Raw genomic sequence first — 21,060 nt, 5'->3', positions numbered from 1 at the left:
TGGATTCCGAACAATGATCAAAGCCTATCGATTACATTTTATGATATGATTTTATCTTAGATTTTATTAGAAATGAGAATTAAGCACTTCAAGATCGGTAAATATTTTCAATACAGTACTTATTAATAATCTCTACAAAACTTAGCCACTCAAGATCAGTATTTTCAGATTCAAAAGCTATAAGTCTGAGTGTCTGCGCCCTAGATATTTTAAATAGTAGCTACTAAAGGTGGAATTCGTCATATTAATAACGACTATTATTGAACTTGATAGGAGAATTATTATTGTTGTAACAAATAGTAACAATGAATCAATTATAGGCTAGTCATAAACCTTATTAATTTCAATACATTTTGCTGTCCTTTTGGGTGGATAGCATTCGATCACACTTAGTAGGGTATTTTTCAGAAAAATTACATTTCATAATCAGAAGAGACAAGAAAGGGTTTCAAAAAATTGTCTAATATATTAAATCATTTGTCTCATATATCAACTAACCATACTTCCGTCAATTTATGCAAATCTGTGACGCTCCACCTGGCTCAGACGCTCTTAGAAATTAAATAAATAAATAGCTAAATAAATGACGTTTTTGATCAAGTCGTCAACGAAAAGTGAAAAGAAACTTCTTTTTTAAATGCATTCTTGGAAGGAGATCACATGAGATGAGATGAGCTAAGCAAGGCTGCGAGGTAGGTCAGTGGAGATTGGTGGGTGGTCCAGAAAGGGATTCCAGCCTACGAGTTTGATGGCCCCAGGAGATTAGGCATTATTCACTGAAATTCCTTCATTTAAAATATTTTTTCACTTTCAGACAATAGTTCAGTTCTTCATTGACTATATAGTCCACTCTGTATAGAACGAAAACTTAGTAAAAACTTGAAACAAAATAGACAACTTCAGTTCAATTAATGTGGAGATAAGAATGTAGCATTGTTTCTCACTGAATAAAATTACTGCACATCGAATTGATTTTTCATGTTCGTTACCTCTTTGTTCTAGTTTGAGGAGATTTTTTAAGTATCAGCTTAGGTGAACATAGGTTAGATCTGTGGTATTAGTGAATCTTGACAATATAAGCCTAAAGACCAAGTAGTCACAGTGACCACTATGACACTGTTTACAATTTTAGTTCTAGATTCAATTCAAATTACGATTTTTGATATTCAGAATATAATACAAGAAGTTCGATAGATTAGATGAACACTATCATGAATACTGAATAGTATATCAAATTTGCTAAATAACGCCTTCATTTGCATCACAAGAAAGATAATTTTTCAATAAATAGCAGTGTAAGTGATCGTAAAATATGTGGTTATCATTTATCGCTCATTTCTTCATTAATTTGATATGTCATTGAGAATATTATTGATTAAGCTCTTTTTTACAACAAAGATAATATTTTCATTTCATACAATAAATAGCAATGTAAGTGATCGTAAAATATGATTCCAATTTATCCCTTATTTTTTTATAATTTGAAATATCTTTGAGAAATTTATTAGCTCTTTTTTAGAACAACTTTATTGATTCCAAACCCTCATTCTAGATTGTGATTGGCAGATAATAATAATTTATTGCTACATTAAAATCGCAACTGACCTATGATTAAAGAGTTAAATTCAATTGATGATAGAGGTATCCAACATTATTGCGCAGAATTAAGTGCACTGACCCCAATAACAAATATTTTCTCACAACTAACTGTATTTAATAAGCATACAACTTATTACATTGAAATATTTGAAGTATTCAAATTACATTGAAATTAATGTTGAATGGTGTTGACAAACGCTTGTTTGACATATTTTTCCATAGATTTTAGAATAAGTAATGTTTAGTAGTTGGGTCAAAAATTCTTCTAGAGCGAAAAAGGTAGTAAGGTATTGTATTAATTTAAAAAATAGATTAATAATCAATAGTTATCATTGTCACAAAATTGTCACTATTGTTCTTGGGTAGTCTTTGTTCCTTTTGAGTGTCAATGCTTTGTAAAGCAGGTTGAATATCGATCATTTCAAAGGAAATCCTTAATGCTGTAGTTGATTAATTGTGATTGATAACGAACTATAACAAGTTATATAACTTATTCATCACAGTGAACAATATAAAAGTCAGAACATTGACAGATCAGACATTTATTTTTTTATAATTTACTAGTTTAATATAGAATTTGGAAATTGATTTATTTCACGGGTTCTCACTTTTATTTTATATACAAATAAAAAATTCATTCAATTTGATACAATAATTTCTCTAAATTTTTCCCAATCCATTTCAAACTAAGACGAGATAGGTTGGAAGGTATCGGTATTTAGCACATTCAATTATATTATTTCCTAAGTTTTGTCCTTGAATCCTCCCACATCCTTTCAGATTTATAAGAGGGGACAGGAGCATCTTGATAGATAATATAGGAGGTAGTGCATCGGCATCAACTCGAGTGCATGTCAGCTTGAAGTGGCCTGCAGCCTATGCAGTTTTTTAATGCAGAGTTCAAACAAGAAGGATGAGTGATGATATCTGGGTCAATGTCTTATGAGGCCATCACTCAGTTCGACCCAGTTATCATGAATTCAATACAGAACACTCATGTTTGAAAGTACTCTTTTTATTTTCTCATGCTTTCGATTTCAATTTCTAAAACCATCAATTCATCAATTAAATTGCATCACTTTCCTTTGTTTGAGATTCTAAGTTTTGATGTTTTTATTTTAAATTTATCCATTTCAAACAAACGGAGACATTAAATTAATTTCAAAAGCAAATAGTACTGACAATAAACAGCAATACTATTCATTTCATCACTTTCTTCTAAGAATAATATATATAATAATATAATAACTCGACTTTCCTATTTTTTAATGTTTTATTTGAAAAAGTGAGTAATTTTCGGTTGAATTTTGCATTTGAATAAAACATTATGTTCAATGAATGACTCACATCTATTCAAACAGTCAAACATGTTGTCTGGTACACTATTTTTCAGTTTTAATCTTTGCCTGATAATTTTGAAAGCTACTAGAACTTCTTGATCTGACGGATTCATCTCCTAAGGTTCGTCACAGCCATGATCATAGTCAGTTCAAAGAATTAAAATGTGTGACAAAAGCAAGAATGGGAAACTCCAGTCGTTCACCTGCCTGGTCTAGAAATGACAAGTTCTTGCAATTCAATTTCTAGTAACTTGTATTCAATTTCCGACATGTGTTTCAAGCTCTATTGACTGTTTACCACCCTATCTTCTTCCTACCTGAATTGCCATTATTTTTAGTCTATTGACCTTTCTACTGAAACTAAACAATTCCTTGAAAATTACCGTCTGCTTCCTCTATACACTACATTTTGTATGTTGAAGTCAAGAGAAAACGTTGTTGTTGAGAGGTCCGAAATTCGTTAAACAGAGGTAAATAGGCAGCTAAAACTCTAAAATGTCATGTGACCAGGTAAAAATTTGTTTTGTAGAGGATTTCGTTAAGTGGAGGTTCGTTATAGAGAGGTTCGACTTAGTTTGACAGTGTTCATAACAGTTACGACAAAGCATGATATTATAGATACTTGATCATAATTGAGTGACCAAGTGCAAAACATTCAAGGAGTTAAGGGAGCAACATCTATTGAGATTTGAGAGAATGTATTTTCTAGAAAGTATTTCTTATTACAATTCTAGGTTTTTCCAAATGGTTCAACGTTCTGTGATTGAAAATTTTCTGCGCCACAAAGGTGCTCTCGAGTTTCTCAGCTTGTAATTGAAAAAAAGAAAAATGTTAATGAATTTTCAAGTCACATTTTATAGCCAGCTTCTATGGGTTGAACAGGTTCTTGGCCCGTGTACTTTTTCACCGGACAATTCGGTAGAAACCTGTTCTGTTTTAATGAATGTATAGCGTAGGTAGATAAGGCCTTTGTTGCAATTTTGCTTTCTCCTCGATCCTTCCCTGTTCGCTATCGATCTTCCTTCCTTTCGACGAGCTATTCTCTCGCGCATTTATTCTCCACTATTCAACTCCTCTCCTTCTCCATCATCATTCTCCTCTCTCGCTCTTTTCTCGCCCACCACACTATTCGATGAGGCTTTGTTCTATGCAGCCTTATAAATTGGACGATTGGATCTTTCAGTTGGTGATTTAATCTTGGATAACACGAGGACCGGCGTCTGGCATTAAGAAAACCGAATAAATAAAGCCGAAAACACGACCAAGAATTGAATTTGTTGCTTTGCGATCTGCTGCCGACGTCAGATATGTCGGTGTGATTTTTTTCTGTCTCAACGAAAGTGCTCTTTGTTCCAAAATGGTAATTGGAGGAATAATGATCTCAATACAACAATGGACAGGACACATTCGCCATGGCTGATCTGTCGAAATGACGTCTCTGCAAGTCACCTATCCCATATAATATATGATAGAACACAGTACAAAGTTGAGAGTGTATTATTCTAGTGTCTACTACACTCTACAGTGCGAATAAGGGAAATTTGAACTAATACTAATACCAACCATATTTGACGGCGCAATCCTATACATCTTAAAGTGTGAGTACTATCATCGAGAAAGAATAGCATATCCATGATCTTCTTCTTCTAAAATCTAAAAGATGCCATCATTTCTCTATGGTGAGCAAGTAGTAGGGTTGTGACCGCAGTACCAGAAGTTCACCTGCCTTTCTGATTATACGGTACCTCTCATACGGTACCAGTAGATTCCAATCAACAGTACTAGTAAACATATAAATAAATACCTCAATAATTGATTGGCCACAATCAGAATACAGGCAGCAATAACCATAAACCTCTAGCTTGTAGCTGCAATTGAATCTGATGATTGCATCAGGTATACTGCAAAAATTAGGCCTGCTCCTAAAATATAAGCCTGCTTCTTTCAATACACATTGAAAGGTGATGTGTATCACAGTTGAAAGGTAATTTCCATTGAAACAATTATACTTTTGAAGAATCTCAAAGTTGAAGGTCCGTTGTTCTCAGCCGCCTCAGCTAGGTTATAATATTATGATAGACAACAAATCATTCAATTTATAAAACATTATTGTATCGTCAGTCTAGTAATAGATTTTCATTCAAAATAATCCTTCCTCCTCCAACTAATCTAGTCAGGAAGTCATAACTTTTATGTCTTGACTATGAGAAATTCTTTTGGTATTTCAAATGAGCCTAGATGTCTAGACTTGATAAGAGACTTTATGTTACATTAATATTGCCAGTGACAATAATTGGCATTGCTGTTCAAAGAATTCGAAAAGCTATGCATACATGAATAGATTCCTGAATCACTATCGAGTTATTATCGATTTCACTGAATAAATTATTGTAACAACATTTTTTTCCTTACTCTGACTCAATTTGTATTACCAGAATTCATTATATTCAGTTGATACAAGTTGGAATATGCTATTCAAGAAGTCTCTGGAACTTGAAACATTGTTTCTTTCTGTGTCTTGTAATTCTTGATGTAATTCATCTTTTAAATTCCGATACACAATTGACAGGCACAAAATTTACAATGAGAATCAACCGTGACTAAATAATTTTTCTGAATTTTCTCTCTCTGCTCACATCATGCGGGTGTTTTGCTTATCTTTCAGGAATCACCACTCGGTTACATGTATACCTTCTCTACATTAGCAAAATAGAATTTCAACATCTTTTAAGTGACAAAGTGATTTGTCACTTATACGGACATTTAATGGCATAAATGTCCGAAACATGTTTTCTTTATATTTATATTACAAGAAGCCCTATACAGAGAAAAAAGATAAACAAAATATATATATGTATAATGTCTTCAGCCTGTATAGTGGAAAATTCAACCAGAAAACATGATGACTGTATATTTTTGGCAGCGTTTCTTGAAAATTATCAGAATATATGTGCTACTAAACCCGAACTCTTATCAACTTCCAAGTGCAACATTATTCACCAGTCAAAACTTCTTCTGGGAAAGACTACGAATTGCATTGATTACGCAAATGAACAAATCTTGTTTAGTCTCCAGCTGTCATTTTTATTGTCAATGATTTTGTGTGATAGACTGACTCCTGATTATTTTCAGATGATATTGGCCAATATCTGAGGATATTGAAATAATAATGATGATAATGACTTATAGAATAATCACCGATGGTTATATAGATCACCAGCAATTTTTTTTATATCATCTGTTCTCAGGGTGTCTCTTTATATACTACAGGATGTCTAAAGAAAATACGATTAATGAAGAAAAATATTATGCTGAAATTCATTATATGATGACAAAACGAAGTACAAGAGAGCAACAGTATAGAAAGAAAAATGATTGTTTCTTGGCTATTGGAAGAATTTATGAACTACTAACCATCACCTTATTATTTGACAGAAGTGTAACAAATATGATTTACCAATCAAGCATTACTCTATAACAAGCAAATGAGTTCATCAGATACATACCGGTACCTTTGAGTTTTGACAAAACTTAAAATAGGTTATCAACAGGTAAGCATTTAGTGGTAGTCCTTTAAGTTAGTTTCAAAACATGAAAAATACTTCTGAAACAATATTAAAAAATGGAATTAATACTGGTATGCTGAAAAAGTAAGAGAAAAATTATTTATTCCTGATTAAAATGACAATATTAATGGTATTTAATGAGGTTACCTAACCACTTTATATTATTGTTTTGTAATGTTTTGTGTATTATTTATTATTGTTAATTGTAAAGTGTGTCAATAAATGAATAAATGAATAAATACATAAATAAATAATTCCATCAGTTAAACATAGATATCTCCTACTCAAAATTGTAGTATTTTTACATGTAATATTGGAGACAAATTGGATGAAGAGTATAAAAAATATGTAATATTGGAAGACAGCAGCAGATTGGGAGACAAATTGTATGAAGAGTATAAAAAATAATATTAAATAATGTAAATAATACTATTAAATATTTAAAAAATATACTATGAAATTAGGTTTTATTCTTCTTCGTTCTCAACAACATATAACAAAAATATACAATCAGTTTAAAGAAGGCTCCTGACACAGTGTGTATAGAATTTAGCATGTATGTTACATTCCATACTCACTGTCCTCACATGGGCTAATGCTTGTGGTTGAGGAGTGAACTATGAAATGATAAAACTTACAAATTAAAAAACTGAGAATTTTCAAAAGCTGTAAATAATAATCAACTTCAGTGTTCACAAGTTTGTGTTTCTTCAATGATTCCAAATTTTCTTAAAAAACTCAAAATTATTCGTTGCAAGTGGTAAGCGAGTGGAATATTTCTAATTTATCTTTCAATTCAAGCCATCTTGATTCAAAGTTCTCAAGTTTATTTTGGACTAACATTTTATAAAAATTGTACACGTGAAATTCTTACCTTATCTTGGACTTTGTCGCCTATAAATTTGGAAGAAAAATAGCACAAGGACTACCTTATTATTTAATCTGCTAATGTTATTACATTAGTGTCATTTGCATTTTAAATAAATAAATACACTTTAACATGCTCAACTCAACTATACAACAATTAATTTTATTTTCTTGGTTCATGATAAACATTCTGATCAAGTTTGAAAATTGAACTGGATCGAACAGCAACAGCTACTGGTAAACAAAAACAAAAGATGGTAGTGTAGTGGTAGCCTGATCGGCTGTGGAGCATACAAAGCAGCAAAAAACCAAATCGATCAGTGCAACCCATCTGGAAACGGCTTCCATCTTTGTTCAGTTTTCCAGGTAGGACCAGTTCGTCAACTTTATAAATAGGATCACTCGTAGCTTATTCCTGATCCGGCTCCTTCTTCTGAACAGGGAAGAATCGTTTGAGATAAGTGCGTACCTGTTCAATTGAACAAAGAGAGGCTGTGAACTGTGAGCTTGGCGAGAGAAGAAGATGGCTCTTGGAAGAATACCAGACGGTCTTGGCTCAGGCTCGGCGTCGTGTGATTGGCTGCTACTGCCGTACAGTGTAAAGAGGTCATCGACCTCTTCCCGACTTCTGCCTCGCTGACTTCCTCTTTACGCGAGCGCGTTCCAATCCCAAATCCCAATCCCGACTCCACTGCAGCTCTGCAGCAACCGACAGAATCAATCGCTCTTCGTTGCGTCAGCCAGCTGTTTCCCTCTGATCCGCGCTCTCTGACTACTGTCAAGTTGGTAGCGTTGGTCGTTCTACCTGCTGAAAAACTAAAAATTCAACAAATCATCAATTAATTTATTATTATTAACAATAGACTGCTAGAGTCAGTTCCCTCTAATCCGCTCTCTAACTACTGTCAAGTTGGTCGTTCTACCTGCTGAAAAAACTCAAAATTCAACAAATCATCAATTAATCAATCATTCAACATAACACAACTTCCAAAAAAGTACCACAGGCTCTATCCCCAAAACTGTTCATATTATAATTTATACGACAGTCCAAATGTAGCTATAGGTATCATACAATCAACAATTGCAGGATATATTTCATGAACAAACCTTGAAATTTCAATTTGAGAATGTTGAATCCTTGATAAGAAGTAAAATTTTCTAGTAATAATTGGTTCAGTCAACCTGATAGAAAGTGAAACTATTGGTCTTTTGGAGAGCAATGAGAAAACCTAGTCTTTGAGATGAAAATTATTTTAAATCGACCCCACGTAGTTAATTGAAAGGAGCAGCATGGAGGTGCCATGAGCAATTACAATTATTCTGTTGATTTATCAAATAATACCATATACTGATATATTGTACCAATAAACTCGTGGTTGAAAAATGTAGATATTAGATATAAGATCAATACAGAGAGTAGATCAGAGGTTCCCAAACTGGACGCCGCAAACTAGTGCCAGGTGCGCCGCCGTTGTCTACCAAAGACTCACACTACAAAACAGTGCGGATCAGTCTGTGTGTGTGACGTGAAAAAAATATTACCAATCTTACTTAAAGTAAGTTAACAATGAATTACTATTAAGAATTTAAACTAAAAAATTGATTATAAAGAAAAATGCAATGCGATATAAATAAATTATACTAGGTGCGCCGCCAAGCCATATCTGTACTCAAAGGGAGCCGTGGGTCAAAAAAGTTTGGGAACCTCTGGAGTAGAGTGATCAATTCAGATCAATATAGAGTGAATATGTAGTATAAAATGTTCTACTAACATAGAGAAAGCATTCACATGAATGTATCATTCAAACTCTGAGTATGAAAAATGTTTAGAATACTCTAACTATGATACAATCCATTTAAATTAATTTGAGCAAATGAATAACCTTTTTCATCTTTACTGTTCAATTTCAATGTTCTTTGTTCAGTCACATCCAAAAACCCCATATCCTGAATATTATTCATGATTGATAATATGGGAAAATTTGATATGAATTGGAGAATCAGATCGAATACTGCGAGTATAATATTGGATAGTAATGAACGCAGAATAATGTGTTTACATACTATTTCAGTTGACTAATTGGAAAATCCGAGAACTGAGCATAGTCTCATTGTTGTAGGCTGTTTTCTCAGCGAAAGTTAATAGTTTCCTCTCAATCTACCTCAAGAGAAATCACTTCCACTTCTACTAGGCTACCGATCAAGATAACATTTTCATTTCAAGGTTTCAAGAGCGTGGGAAATTCTTTCATTGGTGAACAATTCAAAAAGCACGTTGCTCGTTATTATTATCAGCTTGTGATTTGCAGCTGTTGAATATACTTCTTGTTCTCAGCGATCCAATTTTCCACTCAGGACTCATGAATATTTGTGGATTAGGATTTCAATTACTTTTTCTCCTCATTCGCTCTGCTACCTACTTATTACTCTGTGATCTTTCATTTAATTTTATGTCAACAGATAACTAAATAATATCCTTGCAATTTCTTGATTGTGCGTAACATCCTCTGACAATCGAAAAACGTTATTATCCACCAGACAGTGTTTACTGAATAGAATTTACAATTTCAAGTAAAAAGCTCGTTTGTCTTGTAATAGTCAATTTATTCTCCATTGCCGTTTCTCAAGTAGAAAATCCAGTCAATACCAAGATCTTCACAACTGATAACTGATCTGCACTGCAGCAATGCTTTATTATATCAGCAATGAGGATTGGAAGAATTACTATTATTTACTATTCACTATTTGGAAGAATTACTACTTCTTTACATCACTAATTCTTAAATATCATTAAGTTTCTGATATCAGTATATTGATATTTTTATTGTCTTTTTGATATCAGAATTGATATTATTTATTGACTTTTTGATATCAGAATATTGATATTTTTTAATCCGATACCCATCCCTAATTTTTTATTAACTTTTTGATATCAGAATATTGTATGAGAGTAATTCTCACCAATAACCGCATTCTGAGAAAAGGAGATCTCTCTTTGGAATTAGAATGTGAGCTTTCTGTGTGATATAGATGAATACTGAAATAGTCTACAGCTTTAGTTTACATAGAGTTGTAAGATATCTATTATTGTCAAATATTCATTTATTTGTTCAAGATACACAAGTATTTATAAACATGGTTTGTGGATGTGCAAATCTTGGAGACATTTCCAATCTAATCTTTATTTGGTTGGCGTTACTATTCAAATCATTAGAACTAAAATTGCAGATTTCCAAAGGTCACCGATCTATTGCTAAATAAGAAGCGGAAATGAATCTACCAAAAGATCAGTCGATCACGCTCCTATTAAACGCTTGATCTGCACACTTTGATATTTTCATGACCCTTCTTGCAATACATTATTTTCCGAAAGCCATAACTCATGAACACCATTAAAAGAAAGGCTCAGTGTGCATACAAGAGGACTAAAATCTATTTTATTCATACATCTAAATAAACTTTCATCAACATTTCAAATTACAGACTTTTTTCTGTTGGTGTCCACTCTACCTATCCTGGTGGTGTCCACTCTATTTTTGAATTCTAAATCTATTGTAAAATTCTATTCTAAAGTCATATTGTATCGATTTCTTGAGAATTAGTGTATTGAAGTCCATTTGTGAGACCATCCTTTGTTGTAGGCCTAGCTGATCATTTGTGTGGTGAACGAGCATACATCTAAATAAACTTTCATCATCATTTCAAATTACAGACTTTTTCTCTGGTGGTGTCCACTCTACCTATCCTGGTGGTGTCCACTCTATTTTTGAATTCTAAATCTATTGTAAAATTCTATTCTCAAATCATATTGTGTAGATTTCTTGAGAATTAGTGTATTGAAGTGCATTTGTGAGACCAGCATCCTTTGTTGTAGCTGATCATTTGTGTGGTGAACGAGCCTCTCGCCTGCATAGTCATTGTGAGCAGGACTGTTGTTTGTTCACGTGCACCAAGTAAGCTCTCCTTTTCAGGCTTTCAACCTGACAGGTCTGCCTGCATGCATTGGTCACCACCTTTGTTTGTCTTTCAGGTTACCTTTTCCCAGGTAAAATATTTGAACGACACCTCCTTCATCCGAGGAGCCGCTTGGTTTGTGTTCAATGGATTGGTTTTGCTTCTCAAGTTTGAGTACCGTTTTCAACTTTACTGGATTTTCAAACAGTTTATGTAATCATTACAAGTAACAACCAAAGTACAGTTTGATTAGAAAAATTATATCAACACTTAGAACTCCACTGATGCATAAATCAACCAATACAAAGGGAACTATTATCCTGACATTTCTAGTCCAGCTGTACCAAAGCATTTATTGCAATTATTTCTATTAGATACAAACTGATAGATTCTCTTCTACAGTATTATACATCCATTCGTGGCTGAATAGCTATAGTTTATAGATTGCTCGATTCTAGTCCTAGTTTTTTCTTCTGAGGGTGATGCTCACATGAGTTCTAGGATTGTGTGTGGGTATTGAGGCATATTATAATGAGAGATAAACGGACATACAGTTAACAGTTTTAGATGGGTTCTGAACCACCTCGAAGCGATTTTACAACTCATGAATCATATTGAGAGGAGTTGGCTCAAGCGGTCACCCATCCAACGGGGGTAGCATATAATGTCCTATTGGATCCTATTCTAGTCGTTGTCCCGTTGGTTGAAAGCTTTGAAAGAACATAAGTATCGAAGAGTTATGCAGTATCTAATTTATTTTGAAAAAAAAACGCCGGAATTCAGCAATGCGTGACACCGAAACACCCAATTCATATGTCAACAGACATGAGACAATCATCAGTGGGCCTACGTCAGTGGATCCGTCTCATTTAGTTATGCAAAGTTCGCTTTACTTATTTGCGCATGTATTTACTCAATAATTATTTAATCAACAGTGAGCAGTTTACACAGGACATTTCTGTTTTTTGTAACTTTACAGTCCTGGTGAATGTGTGAGACGAGATTGAGATGAAGAAAAATATGAGATTGAAACTCTATGTCAAAACGATAAGAAAATTTAAGAGTTTTGGTATAAATAATAAAAAACAACTGTATATCTCTTTGTTCTTTTGTTTTTGGAATAATGGAATTTTATTTGTATTCTCCACATGGTCATCTGAGTATTGAAGAGTTACCTTATCTTTATTGTTGAATATAATTTATTATTAGTTTTTCCTTGTAGATAAGGCACGTTCTTCAAGCTCTTATCATAAAGCAGCATACATTGGCATGCTAAGAAAGTATTCGCATGATTTGCTTAGACTTGAAACTTTTATGAAGTAAAGTAAACTTCTATTCCTCCAGATGAAAAGTTCTAGTTCTGATTCCATTTACTGGATAATTCAATTCACAATTCTGGGACTGTAGGCCTACTTATAGTGACGTTTTTCTGCAGACATATCACAAAAGGCTTTTTATTCCTTGTATTGACTCAGTCAACTTCAAGCCAGTATCAACTTTTCCTTATTCCTAATGAATAAACCATTTATTTATCAAGGCTAGGGCTTGGATACAAGAGCGTTCCAAACCAAAACTTGAGTTATGAGGAAAAAGGAGAATTCTCTGGAACTTTTCTTTGTAATTACTACTTTCCTCTTTTCTTCTTAATGATTTAGTCATTAATTTTCCATGATATATTCCTTCTACCTTGGAATCCATGAGATCGCCAACAGGAATATCCTTTAGCACTTGAAAATTCATAAACAATCAATAGGTATTAATAAAATAAATATGCTCTCTCAGTCTTCATGGCGAGATATCTAATGCAGCTTGAACAATAGAAGACAGAACTGCAGATATGCAAGATATTATTTAACTTGTTTGATTTGAGGAGCTTACCTAGACTATTAGGCTTAGCTAATAACACAGAATACAAATACAGCAATATTTGTATTCTGTGCTAGTAACTAATGGATAGTCTAGAGTAGCAGATTTATTAAAAATCGAGATACTGGTTTTGATAGTAACACACCATTATCGATATCTTGTAAACTAACTTTCAACAATGTTACTATTAGTATAAATTTAGTAATGTACCTGGTGTTCGATATTTTTATAAGTTCCAATTTTCATAAACGACAATTTTCTACTGTTTTATTATTTTTGAACTATTGTTTCCCACTCAATATTGAACCGAGAGGAATCCCAATGGAGAACATCGTACAAATTCTCATTCATAGTTTTCATTGAGAGCCTTCTTCCATTGAGTAAGATGGTAGCGTCCGATGGTCCAGCAGTCAGTCGAAGATGAGAGAATGATTGAGGAGAGAGAAGAAAGAGAAAAAGATGATGGAGAAGAGAGAGAAATAGATGGAGAAGTAGGACGGAGGAGAAGGAGAAAATGATTGTAGATGTTGGATGAGTATAGTGTGAAGAGCAGTGATGAGAAGGAGGGGCCACTCAAGTCGAGATTCCTTCCGAGCCGAATTCCGCGTCCGAAGTCGCTCTGTTGTCTGTGAGAGATGAATGAGCCGTGAGTGGCCGTGGTTGGCCCACGAGTTGGTTGTCTCAACGCTCAAGGTCTGTCCTATCTATCATCGTGCCGTCCACTTCAGTGAATCATTGCTGAGGATCGCGAACTGGGTGAGAAGGCAAGTTGCAAGTCCTTCCAAGCTCTCACAACGAAAATTAATCATATCCTGGTCTGCCGAGTGCTGACTAAGCCAGCTAATAACGATGTTTCAAAAAATAAAATAATTCTACACTCCGAGATTCTTGTCTTCTAAAGTATGTTTGGCTCGAAAGGTTTTGCCGAAGTGCAGTATGCCTTCTAGGCTCTAGGAACTTTGGGACCAATACATTTTGGGACTAAAGGGTTTCGACATAAGAGAGGATGGGTCTTCGCAGGTAGAATAAGGTGTCTCCAACATGTGGTTGGACATTGTTCTTCAACACAAAGGTGTTGAACTCATAGAATTAGCAAGTCAGTTACAGGCCTATTCAAATATATAAATTCAATATACTCATTAAATATTCTCATAATATACTCACTATATTCACTAAATTAACATGTTGGAAAAGTGGCCTTCCAAAGATGTCTGTAATAAAAATAGATTGTTTATCTACTCAGTACAAGGAACTATTTCTAAAAATGAATCTATGAATGGCTTTCATTCAGTGACAGAAGCGTGTGAACCTTTCGAAAGGGTCGACTATTGTTTGCTAATCACCTCGCAGGTAGAGATCCCAGACTTGGTACCAAAATTCCTCTTTTTCCTAGTTGGTCCCAAAGGTCCGGTCACCTGCCTTCTACAATCCAAATGCAGAGGTCAATAGTAATATTCTATCCAATTACAGAAATCTGGTGCGGCGCACTCACACAACTTTCCTTGCCGTTATGAAAATTGATCACCCTGACGCTAGTGTTCCCGCGCATCTCAAGTCTACTATTCAAAGATCTAAGCCAGCTGGTGACATGGCAATAACGCTGGAGACACACATGAGGTCTGCTATCTCTTCATAATGAATGATTTAATAGAACAAACAATAATTTGCAATTGAATAATCACATTTTCTCGAATTTAAAGCTTATTTTCAATTTTAGGCGAAAATGTTACTGGACATCAATTGTAGAGATTTTCATGCTCAATCTACTTCACTCGATTTTTTTTGTTTAAATTGTATCTGAAGCCTGATAATTGGGAATCTAAAATCGGACTTTGCATTGATGGGGCGGAGCTCCCGACATTTTTACAGATATGAGACTTGTGGCAGTTGATAGAGCTTATCGATGACTATTTTGGGTATGAATTTGATCAAAATCGTTGAAGACATTTTAGAGAAAATCGCGAAAAACCCTGTTTTTTACAACGTTTTCGCCATTTTAGCCGCCATCTTGAATCGCATTCGATCGAAGTTGTTCGTGTCGGATCCTTATAGTGTAAGGACCTTAAGTTCCGAATTTCAAGTCATTCCGTTAATTGGGAGATGAGATATCGTGTAAACAGACGCACATACTCTCATACACACACACACACACACACACACACATACACACCAATACCCAAAAATCATGTTTTGAACTCAGGGGACCTTGAAACTTATAGAAAACATTAAATTATGGTACCTTGAATTTTTTTGGGAAGCAATACTTCCCTTACCTATGGTAATAGGGCAAGGAAAGTAATGAAACGTACAAAGGTTATCGGTCCTGATGTATATGAGCAGGTTGTTAGTCGTTCGAAGATCAAGCTATTGATTCTCACTCATTCAACGGGTAAAACCTATCTCAATGAGGGCATGGGACGGTCAAGCTAGAACAATACAACTGCGAGACCCTTTGGCAGGTAGATTTAGCACATTTTCGACCCTTGTGCAATGAAGCATATGCCCCCCTCCTGTTATGTTTAGTGACGTTATTCCACCCTTAGACTTTTACTTGTGGATTCCCATTTCCGTGGTCTGTACAGGTCCATCAAAGTAATAATTCAGGTCCATCAAAGTATTAGACTGTCTATACTCTGTAACTTTTGGTGTAACAAGGAGTTCTTGAAGAGCTTATCAAGATGTGACAAAGATCTAAACCGAGAAGGCATATATCAGTTTTTATTGATGTACAATCGAATTGCTAATCAAAGGATATTATGTTCGTCGTGTGGTAAAAACCAAATCAATCCTGCAATTAAATGGTGTGTTTCACGCAATAAATTATTTTAGTATATAACGATTTTATAACTCGTATCAGGTTATCAGAGATGTAGATATTGTTCCAAAACAGAATTTTCAAGTCATTCCTATTAAATTTAGAAAAATAGTTGAATTCCATCATTATGGAACACAATTTTGAATCTATTCTAATATTATAAAATAAATTATTTCCTTGTGCTAGTTGATATTTTTCATACATATTATGTCGAGTTGTAAGTTGCGGACCAGAGTGGTGGATTTTGGAGTAGGTTTTGAAAATATATTTTATGCTGCTGAACCTATCTGGATGGGGGCATTAAGAGATCTATTGTTTAATATTGGTTGAGCATTGACATGGGTTGACAGTTATTATTTCCCATTCAACCAACGTTGAAGGAGGGGTATTGTTCTCTCTTGACCGTTCCATGCCCCCATCCAGATAGGTTTTACCCCATTCAACTTATGATAGCAATATAGTAATATTGAAAAATGTTAAATTCAAAAATATTACATACAAACATAAAGAATAATAAAAATTAATGATATAAATCTTTGAACGAATTCTCCACAACAAAGATACCATAAAAGTATCATCTCCGAGTTTGATTGAATAACACGTTTATTACAAAGGCCGCATTACAGAAGATGTTATATAAGTGGTTGGAGTGTTGGTAATCGAAAATTGATGATAACCAATCACTAACACAATGTACTAGTGACACAGAAATTAGAATGTAATCTAAGCTTTTGTATAAACATTATAGGTCTTTACTCTTTAGGTTTGTGGGAATATTTGGCTAGTTGTATTAGACAAATAGATAACAATTAAATCAATCTTTAGTTAGAGAGCTTTGAGATAACGGATGAAGATGATTGTGCAATTGAAATAATTTTCGTTGAGTGGATTTTATCTCAAGACATTAAACTGGAAGGGCTATGTATTAGCGTTTCTCAGAACTATGTATTAGCTTTTCACAGAACTACTAGTAAGTTTAATGTAAGTTTGCAGTAAGTTGTGAATACGAGTATAAAGGTGCGTACAGATATACGCGCCGCGAACATGAGCAATTCACTTTTAATAAGCTGATGCCAAGCTTTTTATATCTGTATCTTACCGTTTCTGTAAAAATACAGATATAATCAGCTGATTAAAAGTGAATTGCTCATGTTCGCAGCGCGTATATCTGTACGCACCTTTATACTCGTATTCAGAACTTACTGCAAACTTACATTAAACTTACTAGTAGTTCTGTGAACAGTAGACCTCACGCAGTATTCTCATCCACAAGTATCTGATTGAAACTATAGACCTTATGGAAGTACAGCAATAGACTGGCTTCTCCACACATCTGTGTAATCACTTGTCAGCTGATTTATGATGAATAAATCTATAGTCTGATTTTTACTCTAATATTGGCGTATGAAGGAGGCTCCTTTTTCCTTTCATATTATCCTTGAAATGCAAAAACTTGCAACTTCAAGAGAATGAGGCCACATACACTGAAATTACTATGACGAGATCCGGAATTGATCACGGAAAATGAGCGAAATCAAAACGCATATGGAGAGAAATAACTAGAGCCGTGAGAAATTCACCTCTCACCTTTGTTCAAGAAAATTTTTTTCATTGCTAGGAATGACTGTATCCAGACCACACGCTATAATCCCAATAATGTGAGAATTTTTGTACAAGCTACTTGATTCTAGTTGGTAGTTAAGGTATCTGGAATGCCGTCTGATGGCTTGTTGTTTTAGAGAGAATTTGATTTTTATTATTTTGAACAGAAGGCAGCTCTGGCTTTGGGAGAACAGTAGCCATGCCCGGAAGGTCATTACCACTTATACGAAGGTACATTCCTCTAGAATGGGCTCATTCTCAGATAGGCCCACTGTGATGAGAGGTAATGATAGAATAAGACAAGGAGAGCAGATGATAGGTGAGAGGGGGATGGTATCTTGTCAGTTGGAATTGAGAAAAAATGTTGTTGTTTTGAAAAGGCGGGGAGGCACCCGAACAACCATCAACACATCAAGGACGTCGTTCCTGCTACTGATGCTGATGCTGCTGCCACTGCCGCTCAATTACAACGGGAGGGTCTCACTTCTTCTGGATTTTAGTTCATCCTGCCTATAATTTTAATAGATTAACATAGCCTGAAAGATTCTGTTTAAATATTTTTCAAAGGTAAAAGGGTAGGTTAGAAAGGTCTGTTTAAATATTTTTCAAAGGTAAAAGGGTAGGTTAGAAAGGTCAAGCTTTTGTTTTGTAATGGCAGTAATAATACCAACACTATACGAAATTATTTGATAATTTCAAAGACATTTGATAAACACAAAGAACGAAAACGCTGATTTTTGCTTCTCAATGGAAATATGTAGGTATTATTCGAAGCTATTTGATGATGTCAGATAATAGACACAAAGAACGGAAACATTGATCAAACAGCTAATAAGGATGAACTGAAATACAGGATGAAACGAATACCACTCATCCCATCATGCATATCTTTGAGAGAAATCATTCTTTTGTTTTTCTGGTTTGATGATTCTTCAGTATTATGCCCTTTCGCTATTCTTTAGAATGGTTACAGAGTGGAAAATGTTCCCAAAAATAATGTATTCACACTATCAACAATTTCCGAGATGGATGTATCAGTTTCAAAAATAATGAAAACTGACAGGAATAATCAAGGAGGAAAATTTCTTGAAAAAAGTAACTTTTTCTGTTCTGGAACGAAAATCCTGTGTTTAAAAAACATCAGTGCAGTATCTGACTGATGAATACATGTAGGCCTACTTGTTTTATCTAATGTAATTATGGAAAGCAAGCCCATTATGACTACTAACAAGGGAAAAATCCAATTCCGATCTTCTTAGAGAATATTTATATAATTAGGTAGTAAGTTCAGAAGATAGTAATTTGGGCTGTCAATCTTTTCAATCGTGAATTATGAAATGCAAAGAATATTCTAGATGCATTCTCAGCTAATCATAGAATTTCACATGAAAGGATTTAGATGATCAATGCCTGAAAGTATGTATTATCAATGCCTGTATGTACCGATCGTGAAGATTTGAATAAAACACATTACAGTATAAGGAATTTTACAATTTTTAGCGATGATCATTCAATTGTAGAGTTATACTCGGTTATATCTTGAGGTGAAGAGACGCGAAATATGTAGTCACTGAATTTATTTCAATTGAAGGGGAAAGCAAATGAAAAACCTCCCATAGGATCTAACTATGACGTATTAATATCTGCGGGAGTTGAAAAAAATGACGGGGAAGAGCAAAATTTTACAATTTGTAGCGATGATCATTCATCGTGACATGTATTTTCATAGAACGTTGATAAAATAACAATGATTTGGGTGCTGAAATACTGAAGAGTGCACAAATGCAGCAGCTATTAGTGTTGTAAAGAGTGGAGAAAAGGAAACAGAAACTGGCGCACACTGCCAATTACAGATTAAGTGTTCGGTAGTTCAGAGGGCAGACGTTGGCAGCGCTAGTGGGCGGTGCTGCTAAAGAGAGCATCAAGTTGAGGCTTGAGAGCTTGATGCTTGTGCTTTGGATCCTCATGGGAATCGGGAACGGGCTTCGTGAGTTGAGAGGCGAGCAGAATGGTGAATGCCATCGTTTATTGAGTTGCCTCCGAAATACGGTCGATCGGTGGTCAAGGGGTGGGGGAGTCACGGGGGGCAGACTGGTCCTCCGGGTTGCCGGGGGTCTCGAGTCCGTGTATGTGATTAATAGGCCAAAGAATGCACCCTGTACCGCGACCCGCGACGGGAAGGGGAAAGACTACAGGTCAAGCTTCATGCCACTCGGTACAGTCCTAGCGCTGGGACATTCACATCCAACAGAACAGGTGCGGTTTGTGACGTCATTCATCTGTGGTCAAGACGCTCTCTTGCACCATTGCAATTACATTGCATCCAACTATGAAATTATTGTAAAATCTGTAATATTTCTCAAGTGGCAATCAATTCATTCTTAAAATCAATTTATAATGTAAACAATTAATTTTTAAAGGATTATAGAAGCTGATGAGTGACGACCGTGGTGACACAGTTAGATAAGGCCCTTTCAACCTTTGATTGACTGATGCAATATAATGAAATTTTGACTGATGTAAATTTACTGAAACAGATCTTGGTTCTAGTAAATTTATATTGGTGTTTGGAATGAATTAATACGAATTTGTAGTTATACAGTGTTTATAATTTCTACTGAAATAAAAAAATCAAACGGGATTTTATATATATTTCAGTGAAAGAGTATCTCAGTAGTAGCACTAAGTTACAAATTAAATATTACACAGCGTTTGTGAAAAAGCATCGACTGCATTCATTTAGTGCAGTCAATCATTTAGACTCATTGAATCAATTTCTTTAAAATAACCTGTGAAAGGAATAACCTGGTGAAGAGTTACCTGGAGAGTTAACTGTACAGTTTTAATCAGTGTTAAACTGGAAGTGAACTTATATAGCACTATAGGTACTATAGGAGTTGCAACTTACAACTATAGTACTTGTGTACTACTAGAACAGGAGAGCGAAACTAAGTGGACAAGTGGAAACTGATGCAGAAGCAAAGGGAAGGGATTCAACAGCTGATGATCTTTCTGCAGCTGTTTCATTGGTAGCTTCCATTCTGGTTGTTATCAGTGACTCTGGACAATGAATAGTGCTTAGTGGCATAGTTTTTTGCTTAGTTGCATTATGGAAAATATTATTTTTGGGAACTACAGTTCTACTATATTTCTGTGGAAATTATTCCCTATTCAAGAAAGAAAGATCATCGCTTGATAAAACAAGTAAAGTGGAATGACACAAATAATATGAGATAGAAAATATAATGATAATATAGTCATTCAGTTTCCTACAATGAACTATTAATTTGTGATCATATTCGAAATTGATCCTCTTTGAATGGATCAAGAACCTTGCTATGATGATGTATGATGAGCTACTAATTCAGAATTACACCAGAAGACAAATAATATTGTTTACCAATTGAAACGAAAAATAATACACAGAATATATCATGCAACATGCATCATG

At 34.6% G+C, this 21,060-nt stretch overlaps 1 protein-coding gene across 2 annotated transcripts in view; it reads right to left on the bottom strand.

Moving 5' to 3' along the window:
* Positions 1–6,975: 6,975 nt before the first annotated feature.
* Positions 6,976–21,060, bottom strand: part of LOC120352453 — a 65,014-nt gene continuing 50,929 nt past the window's right edge. For both annotated transcript variants that reach the window (XM_039433037.1, XM_039433038.1), the window contains exon 3: positions 6,976–8,188. In XM_039433037.1, coding sequence (XP_039288971.1) covers positions 7,846–8,188 — 343 coding nt within the window. In that variant the 3' untranslated portion in view covers positions 6,976–7,845. The remainder of the gene's footprint in view (positions 8,189–21,060) is intronic.

The sequence above is a fragment of the Nilaparvata lugens genome, chromosome 7, assembly GCF_014356525.2.
Source record: "Nilaparvata lugens isolate BPH chromosome 7, ASM1435652v1, whole genome shotgun sequence".
Taxonomy (NCBI): Eukaryota; Metazoa; Arthropoda; class Insecta; order Hemiptera; family Delphacidae; genus Nilaparvata; species Nilaparvata lugens.
Note: the sequence above shows the minus strand (reverse complement) of the source record. Positions and strands in the feature narration are given on the sequence as shown.